Source organism: Podarcis melisellensis, assembly GCF_964234715.1.
Source record: "Podarcis melisellensis genome assembly, chromosome: 5".
Classification (NCBI taxonomy): Eukaryota; Metazoa; Chordata; class Lepidosauria; order Squamata; family Lacertidae; genus Podarcis; species Podarcis melisellensis.
In genome coordinates, this window is record NC_138537.1 from 3,369,517 (window position 1) to 3,382,828 (window position 13,312).

The following is a 13,312-nucleotide window of genomic DNA, read 5'->3' on the forward strand; positions in this document are numbered from 1 at the left end:
TGCGGCGCCAGAAGCGGAAATGGGCCGTCGTCGTGACCTCTCTAGGACTTTATTTGACCCTTGCTGCTCCGAAAACGGAAATGCGTCAATATCCCTCTAGGAATTTCTTTGGAGCTCTGCGGCGCCGGAAGCGGAAATGGGCCGTCGTCAAGACGACGCGCGCCGGCTTCTCCCCAGCGGGCGGCGGGAGTGGCCATGGAGGAGTCTCCGGCGCAGACCCCGTCGTCTCCTCGGGAGGCGACTCCGCGGCGCAGTCCCAGGCCCCACAGCGGCTCGGGTCCGGCCCGCACCTACAGCCTGCGGCCCGCCTTCCAGCACAAGTCAGTGGCCGGGAGGGGGAGGGGCCGGCAAAAACAAAACAGACAAGCCCCTCCCCCCCATAGGGGGAAATGGGCTCCTTCGCTCCCTCATTCACTCCTGCCCTGCAGGGAGCTCCCACCAGGTTCTGCCTCCCGCTCTGGAGGCCGGCAGGCATCACTCTTCCAGGGCTACAAATCCACCTCGACCCCTAAACAGTGGTACCTCGGTTCTCAAACGCCTTGGCACTCAAACAATTTGGAACCCAAACACTGCAGACATGGAAGGAAGTCTTCCAGTCTGCAAACTTTTTTCGGAAGCCAAACGTGCTCCGAAATGAGTGCTAACCTGAGGTCTTTCTGGTTTTGCTATGCATTTTGCAGGGATACGGGTGGGGCTGTGGGTTAAACCACAGAGCCTAGGACTTGCTGATCAGAAGGTCGGTGGTTTGAATCCCCGCGACGGGGTGAGCTCCTGTTGCTCGGTCCCTGCTCCTGCCATCCTAGCAGTTCGAAAGCACGTCAAAATGCAATTAGGTAAAGAGGTACCGCTCCGGCGGGATGGTAAACGGCGTTTCCGTGCGCTGCTCTGGTTCGCCAGAAGCGGCTTAGTCCTGCTGGCCACATGACCCGGAAGCTGTATGGCTCCTTCAGCCAATAAAGCGAGATGAGCGCCACAACCCCAGAGTTGGCCATGACTGGACCTAATGGTCAGGGGTCCCTTTACCTTTACCTTGCTTTTTTTGCGGCTTTTTTGTTTTGTTTTTGTTACTGTGTAGCTCAGCTACTGATTGATTGATTGTGCGACTGCAGTACATTGTTTTTTGCTTTCATTTTATGGATCAGTGGTCTCGCTCAACAGTAAAATTCATGTTAAATGGTTGTTTTAGGGGTTGTTTTTAATGGTATGGAATGGATTAATCCATTTTGCATTACTTTCTATGGGAAAGTGCACCTTGCTATTGGAATTGACTTCCGGAACGGATAAAGTTTGAGAACCAAGGTACCACTGTATTTTCAAGAACTTTCAGATCCTTTCTTATGTTGACTTGAAGCTGGCAAACATTTCGTTCCCAGTCACTGAACTACTGAGCATCAGCACATATCCTGCATCCTAAGCCTTCCAGCCATGACCTGATACTTAATTTTTTGCCCATGTGCTGGGTGTCTGTTCATTTGTTGTATAGGAATGCCATCAGTCAAGGCCCTTCTTCACACCTGTATTCTCAAGTGGTACAGCCCCTGAAGGCTTAAACCATATGAAGATGTAAACTGAGTGTGAATCCTCTCAAAGATGTACGCCTTGGGAGTTGTCCCGAATCAGACATCCCAGACTCCAGTTACTTGTTATACTGGTGGAGAGGAGATATAACTGTAAGCACTGTTACGCCATTCTTTCCTATTAGATTCCGCCCTTCTACGGTGAAAGATTGTATCCATGAGGTGTTAAAAGAGGAGCTGGCCAGTGTGCAGTACAACCCTGAAGAGATCCCACAGCTCACCAAATCCTTATCAGAGACAATCCTGGAAAAGCTAAAAGGTAAGAGCATGTGCTAAGATTAATTGCCTTTTTCTTCCTATATCTTCCTGCCCAACTCGCCCACCCTTTCTCTCTCTTGGGCACACACACACCCTTGCGGATGTTCTTCCATCTGGCCAAACATATGGTGCCACAATATGCAGGTGTGAAATCTTTCAATTTTCCCCAATCGTTTTTCTTCTCCATCTTTCTTTCTAGAGAAAGGTTTTCACCGGTATAAAATGGTGGTGCAAGTGGTGATCGGAGAACAGAGAGGCGAAGGAGTTAAGTAAGTTAGGCTTCCCTCCCTTCCCACCAAATCATTCACATTTCTTAATATTTTGCACTGTGGGTTGTTGTTGTTTTTGTGTGTGTGTATGCCTTTGTAAATTGTGAAATCTGAGGGTTCATATTTATCCCAAGCATTCTACAATTGACAGATTTACACAATTCCTCTGGGGACTTAATGTATTCTGACTTGCACAGCACATCCCCAACATTCAGAGCAAATTAAACACCTTTGTAGTGATAGCATGTTTGGTGTGGGTAACTCTCCCTTCCTTTACTTCACCTGGAGGGTTTCCATGCCTGTTCTCACTTTTTTGGTCTCCAGATGGTTCTTCTGGGTTTCACCAGCACATATTTGGAGGCATTGGGTTGCCTGCAGAAAAGCTTCCACCCACACAACTGAACTTTCCCTCTCCTCCCCCTGCATGCCCCCCAAATCTATTCTGAGGGATCCCTGCAACCCTCCAGAGTAAATTTTGTAGGCATGCAAGGGGGAGGAGAGAGAAGAGAAGTTCTATTGCAGAAGCAAATTAGTTCTGCAAGCCCAATGACCTCATTGCGTTCAACCAAATTGTGCTCGTCTTGCTTGGGATCAACCTTCTATCCCTGTTGGTGTCGTCGTCCCCCCCGAGGGGGGTGAATTTGGGGAAGCATTTTCAACATCACGGGAATTAACAGTCTCGAAATGCGGCTGATTGTCACCAACTGATGTTTTTCTTTGTCAATGGACGGTTGCTCATTTGTTTCTTCAGCATGGCTGCACGGTGCTTCTGGGATTCAGACACAGACAACTACGCTCAGGATATTTTCATGAATGTAAGTGATTTGCTGCTTTTGCCATGCATCACCCATTGAAGGCTGCTTAAAAACCGTGTGTCCTGATGTTCTCATGTGTAAAACCTACAAAAATTGAAGAAAAAAATTTCCATCATGCTTGTTACTGCACCAGATTCCCAAAGTCATGAATTTGTTTGCCTCCGAGGTCATTTTCGCTCACGGAGGTGTTCTCCTTGTCATTTCTGCAGGACACCCTTTTCTGTGTGGTGGTTGCCTTTGGCTGTTTCTTCTACTGACGCTGGTGAAAAGTTCAAAGAAGATCACTGTTTCAAATATATTTTTGAGGATGGACACTCCCGTTTACAAAATACATTTTCTACTTGATGCTTTTATGATGGATTTCTGCTGCTGCTTTGTACATAGAGTTTTCTGCACAAGCCCCACTGAAAAAAATGAGATACTTCTCTTACACAGTTCCTTTCAACAAGGTTTGTACTGGAGAATTTCCTGCCAACTTCGACCCTATATTTCCTTGCAACATTTTTTCTGCGATTGGTGCCTATGAGACCCATCTGGTTACAACTATTACAAACAATTGAAATTTCTGATTGCAGATTCATTGAGTTTGCTGTGAATGCTAAACTCATGCTGCATCCCAGTCTATTTGAATGAATATGTTAAAATCTCACTGAGAATTGTATAAATGCACTCTATAATTTTACCGTGGAATTCTGCTCCTAAATTTGTCCTGAAAATCCTTATCTTTTTACAACTTCTATTTACATTCTCATTCCACACCTTCGCTTCTTCCACAAGGAACAAATTTTAAGAAACACCATGTTTTCTAGGTCAGGCTTCCTCAGATTTTGTTGGTAGTTTTCCTAACTGTTTGGCTCAGCACACTTGTAGGAGAAGGCTACGGCAGACCAATACTGCTACCTACCTGTAAGGAGAAGGCTATTTATGACATTTGTCATGATTGTCTCTGCAAAGTACACGTAAATAATATTTAGAACTGGGGCTGTCACTTGAATTATGAAATCTTAATCTATTAATTTATTGAATCTGCAGATAGGTGTAAAATGTATTAGTACATACACACATAGTTGTGAAGCAAGCTGTGCTGCAGACACCATTCTGGTGAGAGAAAAGCAAGGCACCTCATTAGCTTTGGTTTTAGATTGAAAACAATGCTACTTCTCCTTAATCTGCTGCCTGGTTGAGGCCCGTTTTGTCGTTAATCAGAAGGTTATATAATTAAGACTGAAATCCTATGAGAACCATGGAAGTTTCCTCAGAGTAAGCTGTGTTGAACTCTGTGAGACTTGCATCTGAGTAGACACTCATAGGAGTGCACTGTAAATTCTGCAGCCCAACTTAGAAACTAAAGGGACGCCCAACCATTAGGTCCAGTCGTGGCCGACTCTGGGGTTGCGGCGCTCATCTCGCTTTACTGGCCAAGGGAGCCGGTGTACAGCTTCCGGGTCATGTGGCCAGCATGACTGAGCCGCTTCTGGCGAACCAGAGCAGCGCATGGAAACGCCGTTTACCTTCCCGTCGGAGCAGTAGCTATTTATCTACTAGCACTTTGATGTGCTTTCAAACTGCTAGGTTGGCAGGAGCAGGGACCGAGCAACGGGAGCTGACCCCGTCGCGAGGATTCGAACCGCCGACCTTCTGATCGGCAAGCCCTAGGCTCTGTGGTTTAACCCACAGCGCCACCCGCGTCCCTTAGAAACTACATGATACTTTTTATGTACCCAAAGAGCTTTGTATGCATGCTTAGCAGCCCTTACAGCACCACTGTAAGGTAGGCTTGTCTACTTTATTGACACCTTTCTAACAGCAGCACACAGTCTCCAGGCATCTGTTTGTAAGTGCTGATCTCTATGCAGGACAAAAAAGGCATAGCAGCAGGGCAGACCACTTATCCCTGGTCAGGTGGCAACTCTTCTGTAACGTAGTCCAGGATCAAGGGGACTGAGAGGTAACACAGGTGATCCAGCATGCCTTTGTGTGTGGTTAATGTCAGCTTTGAACCAGGGAATGCCCAGCGTCCAAACTTAGCCGTCGTACCACACCAACTTCTGTACCGGCCAAGTACGGCAGCCTTCCCCAGTCAGGCTTCCTCCAGGAGTTTTGGACTACAATTCCCAGCATGCAGAGCCATGTTGACTGAGGCTGATGGGAGTTGTAGTAGGAAACCACCTGCGGGGCACCCAGTTGGGGAAGGATGCCAGAGGGTCACGCGCCTCTTTACAGGCATTGTAAAGGAGCTCATGATGGCGTATGTGGTCCTTCCTGCTGCCCCACCTTATCCTCGCAAAAACCTTAAGAGGTCAGTTAGATCGAAAGTTGGTGATTGCTCCAAGGGCACCAGCTCAGTGCTTCATAGCAGAAGGTGTTTAAACCCGGGTCTCTCTGTTCCCAAGTCCCACACACGACTCTGCATCATCTGTCTCCTTTTGCATATTTTTACCCTGCCTTTTGCACAACGGCTCCTCCCCAGCTTGCAGTAAACACATACAACTAAGAACAAAATAAGACAATAAAAGCAGCAGGGGGCAGCATAAAGCTAGCCGGAAAAGCATGACCAGGAACAGATCTCTTCTGTTCGTTGGAAAGAGAGGTTTCTTGCGACGAGAATGTCTCCATGTGACAGCTAGCAGGAATCCTGCACCCTTAAGAGCAGGCCAGCATAAGAGGCCATCCATTTCAGCTCCCTGAAGCATGATACATGGCACAAATGGAAGTGAGACGCACTTAAAAATCCCTAATATATCAAAAGATCTGCCCAGGGCGGTGCTGAAACTACTCGATTTGCAGGGTTCATTTGGTCCTCAATAACTGACAAGGCAAGAGGTGTGTTATGTCATCTTTGGATAAAGGCCTTCTAAAGAAACGACGATCTCACGGTATCAACAGTTAAGAATTTATCTTGGCTGCTTTTGTGTATGAAGTGGCGGTTCGTGCATTTAATACGCATGTGATCAGAAGATGCAGCTCCCCCTTCTGAGATTTAACTCCTAGGGACCGTTCAGAGGGAGATGCAGCCTGAAGAACGACCATTTTCAGCCAACAGAATTTGCCTTTTGAAACCACACAAAAAAACCTTTAAAAAATCCCATGTTCAAACAGAAAGAACAATTTAACAGGCCAGGTATTAAACACGGGGCAATCCCCGTTAAATAGGAGCAGTTGGCGTGTATCCCAGGGCCATACTTTCGAGTCGAGCTTCCACCTGGTTCTTTAATGCCCGGTTTGTACTAGAAAATATTTTTAAAAGATGCTTATACTGTGTCAGACCTCCGGACCAAGGCTACAAGTCTGCAGAATCGTTCGCAGCCTTGCAAGCTTCTGTTATTTTAATCGAAAGGACGGCAAGGACTGAGACTAGGGTGTGTGCAAGGGAATCCCCTTTCACAACAACCCACCCCACCATTTCCTTTTAAGAACAAAACAAAGAAAAGGCTATTTCTCAGGGTTTTGCTTCGTATACGCAGAGCTGCTCCCTAGGACCTGTGCAATGGGCCTCCAGCCCAGTAGGGGAGAGGTAGCCAAGCGCCCTGAAGCAGCTCCTCCTGCAGCTCACTTCTATGTAGCAGGAAATGTCTTTCTCCGCAAGTGAGCAATGTCACCCCCTTGTGGTCTGCATAGGGGGTGCAGCGCCAGGAAGTGGGAGGCCGCAGCATGCTTGGCCCCTCCTCCCGCTTCCTCTGCCCTGTTCCCCTCTGGTTGCTCTTCCACAGTGTGGAACCCCTTCCACCCTCCGGCCATGGCAGACAAGCCGCTCAAACACAGCAAGAAGTCCAAGCGGTGCCTGCTGTGCGAGGCTCCCTTCTCCGGGGCGGCCGAGGGGGACCTGTGCCCCAGGTGCTCCCTGACCCCCCTGGCCCCCGTGCACACGGCAGAGCCTGGCACAGAGAGCCGGTGGAGAGACACCAGGGCCCCTTCCCCTGCGGGGAGCTGCGGCTCCGGGGACGACACGCAGGGCCAGGAGCAAGAGGAGGACAAGGAAGAGTCAGGACAGCAGCTCCTGGCCGAGTGGGTAAGTCCCAAGTCTCTCTTGTTTTACTTTGCTTCTGTTTTAATTTAATTTCTATTTTTGTTTTTCGAGACCTCCAATCTCAGCCGCGTTGGAGCGGCTTATTAAGAAGGGGGTTGCCTCTGAACATGTACAGAGCGCCATTACCTCTGCCCAGAAAGGTGGCAAGGAATGGGGAGACTCGTGGATTTCATTAAGAGCCCACCCCTTGAATCAGACCCTCCAAGTGGCCCCATTTCCCAAGGGCAGTTCCGGGTTTACAGCAGCCATGCCGGTTTCTGACCTGATCCCGGAATGTCCCGCTTTTCCTTAGGACTGCCCTATTTTCTTCTGAGAAATGTTGGAGGGTATGGAGTTATGCAACCCCCCCAAGCCAAGGAGACAAGTACCGTATTTTTTGCTGTATAAGACGCACCAGACCACAAGACGCACCTAGTTTTTGGAGGAGGAAAACAAGAAAAAAATATTCTGAATCTCAGAAGCCAGAACAGCAAGAGGGATCACTGCGCAGTGAAAGCAGCAATCCGCCTTGCTGTTCTGGCTTCTGTTGATAGCTGTGCAGCCTGCATTCGCTCCATAACACGCACACACATTTCCCTTTACTTTTTAGGAGGGAAAAAGTGAGTCTTCTAGAGCAAAAAATACGGTAACTACAACTTTAGAAGGCACCGGAAGGCAGCAGGAATTTTAAAATGTTTTATTTTGTTTTTACATATGTTGGAAGCTGCCCAGAGTGGCTGGGGCAACCTGGTCAGATGGGCAGGGGAATAATAATAATAATAATAATAATAATAATAATAATAATAATAATAATAATGGAATTGGACACCCCTATTTTCATCAGAGAAAGTTGTCGGGTATGATAAATCATTGGCGATTCACCCATTGCAAACATGTCCTAAGTGTTAGGCCTGGATTCTATTGAAAAAGCATTCAGGCTCCGCAGGACCCAAATCTCCCTTTTTCCAGGATGGTTGTAAACCGCCTGAGATCTACAAATAAAGTGCAGAATTCAGGAATAATTTTCATACATTAGCTGGCGCTCTTTGGTGGAGCTGTTTTGCTGAATCAATTTAGTCCCCTTTGCCAAAGGGCCATGGCTCTCCGGTGGAGCCCATGGTGCATGTGAAAGGTCCCAGGCTCAGGTCCTTTCCCCCACCGATTAAAAATGATCCCTGTAAGCAGGTAGTGGAGGACCTCTCTCTCTACCTGAAGCCCTGAAGATCTGCTAGCAGTCAGAGCAGACACCAGCACAGGGTAAGATGTACAAAACAGACTGACCTGCTATGAAGCATAGCCATTTAAGTAGATCTGTATCTCTTTCACGCATTAACCAAGGGTATGCGATAGAGCCATTTAGCCAGATTTTTATTATTACCTTAACTTGGGTAGTATTTTCTGTTCCTCTGGAGTGCAGCTGCCGATCCACTTTAAGGCTAACTCTTTTTTATGTTAATAAGTGTGTAAGAATTGCCTTAGGGACGCGGGTGGCGCTGCGGGTTAAACCACAGAGCCTAGGACTTGCCGATCAGAAGGTCGGCAGTTCGAATCCCCGCGATGGGGTGAGCTCCCATTGCTTGGTCCCTGCTCCTGCCAACCTAGCAGTTCGAAAGCACACCAGTGCAAATAGATAAATAGGTACTGCTCCAGCGGGAAGGTAAATGGCGTTTCCGTGTGCTGCCCTGGTTCGCCAGAAGCGGCTTAGTCATGCTGGCCACATGACCCAGAAGCTGTACACCGGCTCCCTCAGCCTATAGAGCGAGATGAGTGCCGCAACCCCAGAGTCGGTCACGACTGGACCTAATGGTCAGGGGTCCCTTTACCTTTAAGAATTGCCTTAGTGTGCAGAAGCTGTGGTTTTTTAGCGAGCTCGAGCTCTTGGAAGGGTTGCCGCAGTTGCTAAGGCTGTTATTTAATCTCTATGCACCTAAACCAGAGCATTAAGTTCCATTGAACTTGGTGGGATTTGCTTCTGAGCAGAGTTGCATAGATAGGGGCTGTGGTGTAAACAGACCCAGGGGCACATTTACTATGAAACTACGGACCCTTCAGCTTTAGAGTCCCTAATCCCAAAGGGGCCCCAGAATCGACTTCAGTCCACATTGCTTAGGTTTTTTGGGGTCTAGTAGACGAACGACTCAAACCGATTTATTTTTTGTTGTATATATTTTAACAACCCCAAAGTTTGTGAGTTAGCAGCGCAGGTGTTGTAAAGGTGTGGTGATCTGCCGTGGAACAACCCCATGGAAGAAGATAACAGTGGTTACACAAACATCACTGCCGGTTGCAAAGGGGCCCCCATGACAGCTTCAGGGCCCCCGAAATGTAGGTCCGCCACAGAACAGGCCACAACCAAAGTAGAGTTGAGGATGGTGCATTTCGAAGTAAGAGGAATAGGGAACATCCTTTAAATCAGCAGGAAGAATGGTGAGCCTAGGTAGCAATGCAGGGGGACTGTTAATGGAATCCTCCATTTTAGTGTTACGATAATGAAGCAATTGCAGCTGCAAAGTCCTAGCTTGAAGTGTAAACATGATGGGAATGTTGGGACTGCTGTGGGAACAGAGGGGCAGTCATTTCACAGTGCGCAGCACCGGAATTACCTCACAGTGTAATATGAGCTGTACAGGATGAACAGGGAGTGTTTGTTACAACACTGCTGGAATTTGGAGAGAGCAGTCACGTTTTCTGTAACGCTGCAAAGACAGAAATAAAAGCATGTAAATACGTTTCTGTCTATCTCTTTCCCCTGCCTGGAGGGGAGGCAGGAAAGAGGGGTGTGTTCTTCTCACGTTTGAGAAGAATCGCCGATCAAGACCTTGCCTGCGTCTGCTGGGGAATGCAGCCAGGGAGGTCAAAAGGGAATCAAGCCGGGTGCCTGGACTGCTGCCAGCTTCTCATGAGAAGGGCTTGAATTTCCAACATTTAGTACCTCTATGCTTCTCTTTGCCTTTTGTCTCATACCTTTTGGGGAGATAAAAGGTAAAGGGACCCCTGACCATTAGGTCCAGTCGTGGCCGACTCTGGGGTTGCGGCGCTCATCTTGCTTTACTGGCCGAGGAAGCTGGCGTGCAGCTTCCGGGTCATGTGGCCAGCAGGACTAAGCCGCTTCTGGCGAACCAGAGCAGCGAACGGAAACACCATTTACCTTCCCGCCGAAGTGGTACCTATTTATCTACTTGCACTTTGACGTGCTTTTGAACTGCTAGGTGGGCAGGAGCTGGGACCGAGCAACGGGAGCTCACCCTGTCGCGGGGATTCGAACCACTGACCTTCTGATCGGCAAGTCCTAGGCTCTGTGGTTTAACCCACAGCGCCACCCGTGTCCCCCTTTGGGGAGATAGGAAGTATTTAAGCATTGTACGGTGCCATATAGATAGGCACTTTCAGAAATATGAAATGATTATCTGGTTCAGAGACTGACAGTGCAGTCCTATCCCCATTTACCTGGAAATAAATCTCATTGAATGTAATGGGGCCTATTTGTTTACTGTATTTTCAGATCATTACTGTCTCCCAAAGTGGCTCACATCAGAGGGACATAGGCTGCATACACACGATACCTTGAAAGCACATTTTGCCCCTCAAAGAATTCTGGGCACTGTAGTTTCTGGGCATGGTAACTACAGGGGTAAACTGCAGCACCCAGATTTCTCTGAGGGGGAATGTGTGCTTCGAATGTGCTTTAAGCGTAGAGTGTGTACACAGCCAAAGAGACCTTGCCTTCAGGCTTGCAAACTTAAACGACAAGAGTGATTCAGGGAAGCAGAGGACAGGGAAAAGGTAGAGAAGGGAAATCGAGGCTAAAACCCATTCTGAGAACATGTGTGTATAGCATTGCACTGTACTGTAGGTTACAAATTAAGAAGACACTTCCTCAGTTTTTCCTTCCATCAGAAATTAACCAGATGTCCCTAGGCAAATTTATTTAAAATGTATAGCCGGCCACACCTCTGATATTCAGAGGGAAGTAGCATTAGAGTTAAGAACTACATCCACATGACTAGAAAGGCTAACAGAAAGTAAGGTTATTCTGTATGGAAAGTGAACAATGCTATGCATTGTTAGCATTACACAGTGAAAGATCACTACAGTACTGGATTGTAACAACAACGCACTGATATCTTAATATTATGCAGTTAGTCTCAAGCGCACGGCTTTTAACCACAGTGGCACAATGCAATATTTGTTTTAGGAGAATGTTTAATTATGCACTGCTGTGCTGCTACAGTTTCGAAAAGCTAGGCAAACAGCAGCATATTACTGTAGGACTCCGTAGTGCAAAGTATGGCCAACAGCCCCGAGATCCTCCGATGAAGGGCTGTATAGAAATTAAATAAGTAAATAAATAAATGAAAAAGGTGCCCAGAAGGGTCTCACGACACAACCACAGAGGTAAAACTACAGGCCCAGAATTGTTTGAAGGAAAGAATGTGTTTCCAGGGTGAACCATAAGGCTGCGCACGGGCGCGCACACACACGCACACACCCCTTGCATTTAAAGCACATTTAAAACACAAGACTTCACCCCAAGAATCCTGGGAACCATAGTTTCTTAAGGGGTTGCTGGGAATTGTGACCTCGCGAGGGATAAAACTACGGGACCCAGAATTCTTTGAGGTGGGGGGGGGGAGAGAATGTGCATTAAAGGAATGTGTGTACTCAACCCTAAAATATGAGAGAGTGGTATAGGGGCTGAATGCTAAGACTAAGCTTTGGGCCTGGTGGCAAGGTTTGTTTGTGGCACCTACAACATCCCTTCATTATTATTTATTGACTTCGTTAGTTGCCTTTTATATCGCCTAAGGCAGCCCAAAGTGGTTTACGAGCACATGTGTATTCCTACAGATCATAGAGTCGGAAGGGACCCTGAGGGTCACCCAGCCCAACCCGCAAGAGGCACGGGAGGAATCTTTTTGCCCAATTCTGGGCTTGAACCCACGACCCTCAGATTAAGAATCTCGTGTGGCTATCAAGGCAAAACATGGCGGGGAGGGAGGGAGAACAGGCTGAAGCCCCCGCCAAGCACAAGGCCGCGAAAGGTCTGTCGCTTTCCTAGTGGGACTGGGTGTGGATTGCTGTCCGTAGGGTATAGGAGGCTCTTCATCTCAAGAGTCGTGGGTTTGAGACCCACATTGGGCAAAATATGGCGGGGTGGGGTTGGACTAGATCAGGCACCCCCAAACAAAGCTGTCAACTTTTCCCTTTTCTTGCGCGGAATCCTATTTGGAAACGTTGACAGCTATGCCCCCAAACTCGGCCCTCCTGATGTTTTGGGACTCCCATCATCCCTAGCTAACAGGACCAGTGGTCAGGGATGATGGGAATTGTAGTCCCAAAACATCTGGAGGGCCAGGTTTGGGGGTGCCTGGACTAGATGACCCCGGGGGTCCCTCCCGACTCTATCATGTAAAGACTGCAGAGAGAATAATTGGGTGCACTCTTCCCACCTTAGATCAAATCTATACTGCCAGGTGCCATAAGAAAGCGGCAGAGATAGTGCAGGATAGTGCACACCCTGGAAATGATCTCTTTCAGCTTCTGCCTTCTGGAAGAAGGTCCAGGGTTATAAAGGCCAGGACTAGCCGCCTGAGAAACAGTTTCTATGCAAATGCACTTCTGGTTCTAAATGCAGCATAAGGGGTCTCTATAGTATAGAGCATTTTAAAAGGGGGTTTCAGAGTTTTTAGGGGTTTTTGAATGTTTTATGTAGTTTTTCAATTTCATTGTTCTGCATGGGACAATGATAATAAAGATATCGTATATCATATATATCACGCTACGCTATGCTTCTATTTCTCCCATCCCCGGAACCTTCCGCCTCTGGGTGGCGGTTTCCGGGGGGAGCAGAAAAGAGAACGGACCGTTTCGGCCGGTCCGTTGCCAGGAGGGTCCGGCCGGAAACACTTCCGGTTCGGCCCCGTTGGCGCTTTGCGAAGGGGAGCCGGAGAGCGGAGACCGAGGGAGGCAGGCGGGTAGGTCGGAGCCGCGCCGGTGGGGGCCGGGGGTCATGATATTGGGGAGGGGGCTTGTGTGAGTGCCTGGCCCGGGCGAGCCCCCCCTGACTCCCTCCTGGAGGGGAAAAGGGGGGCCCTAAATCCCTTTCCCCCCATAGAGAGGGGGGTCTCCCCTGCCTGGTGATGCCTCTCGCCTGAAAGGGAAGGCGGTGGGGCTGGTTGTGGGCGGGGGAAATACAGGAGGGGAGGGGGGCGTTGCTGGGTTTTCTTGGGGGTGCGATCCCACCCACCCCCCAAAAAAATCTGGTGCTGGAGTGACTTCAGAGCAACCCATCGCAATCTCTCGCAGCCCTAAATAGGTTGCAGAATTTAGGAGAGAGAGAGAGAGAGTACGCTATGATGGCCCTTCAAAGGAAATAAAGGCAGTTTA

General features: G+C 48.4%; 1 protein-coding gene across 3 annotated transcripts in view; it reads left to right on the forward strand.

Moving 5' to 3' along the window:
• Nucleotides 1-135: 135 nt before the first annotated feature.
• PCYT1A (phosphate cytidylyltransferase 1A, choline) overlaps nt 136-13,312 on the forward strand; it is a 41,617-nt gene continuing 28,440 nt past the window's right edge. Inside the window, exons 1-4 of one of the 3 annotated variants that reach the window (XM_081911121.1) lie at nt 136-320; nt 1,703-1,836; nt 2,035-2,104; nt 2,856-2,919. In XM_081911121.1, the coding sequence (XP_081767247.1) occupies nt 196-320; nt 1,703-1,836; nt 2,035-2,104; nt 2,856-2,919 (393 nt within the window). In that variant the 5' untranslated portion in view covers nt 136-195. Of the gene's footprint in view, nt 321-1,702; nt 1,837-2,034; nt 2,105-2,855; nt 2,920-6,568; nt 6,929-12,794; nt 12,901-13,312 lie in introns of those variants that run through there. The other 2 variants (XM_081911119.1, XM_081911120.1) reach the window with 2 other exon arrangements.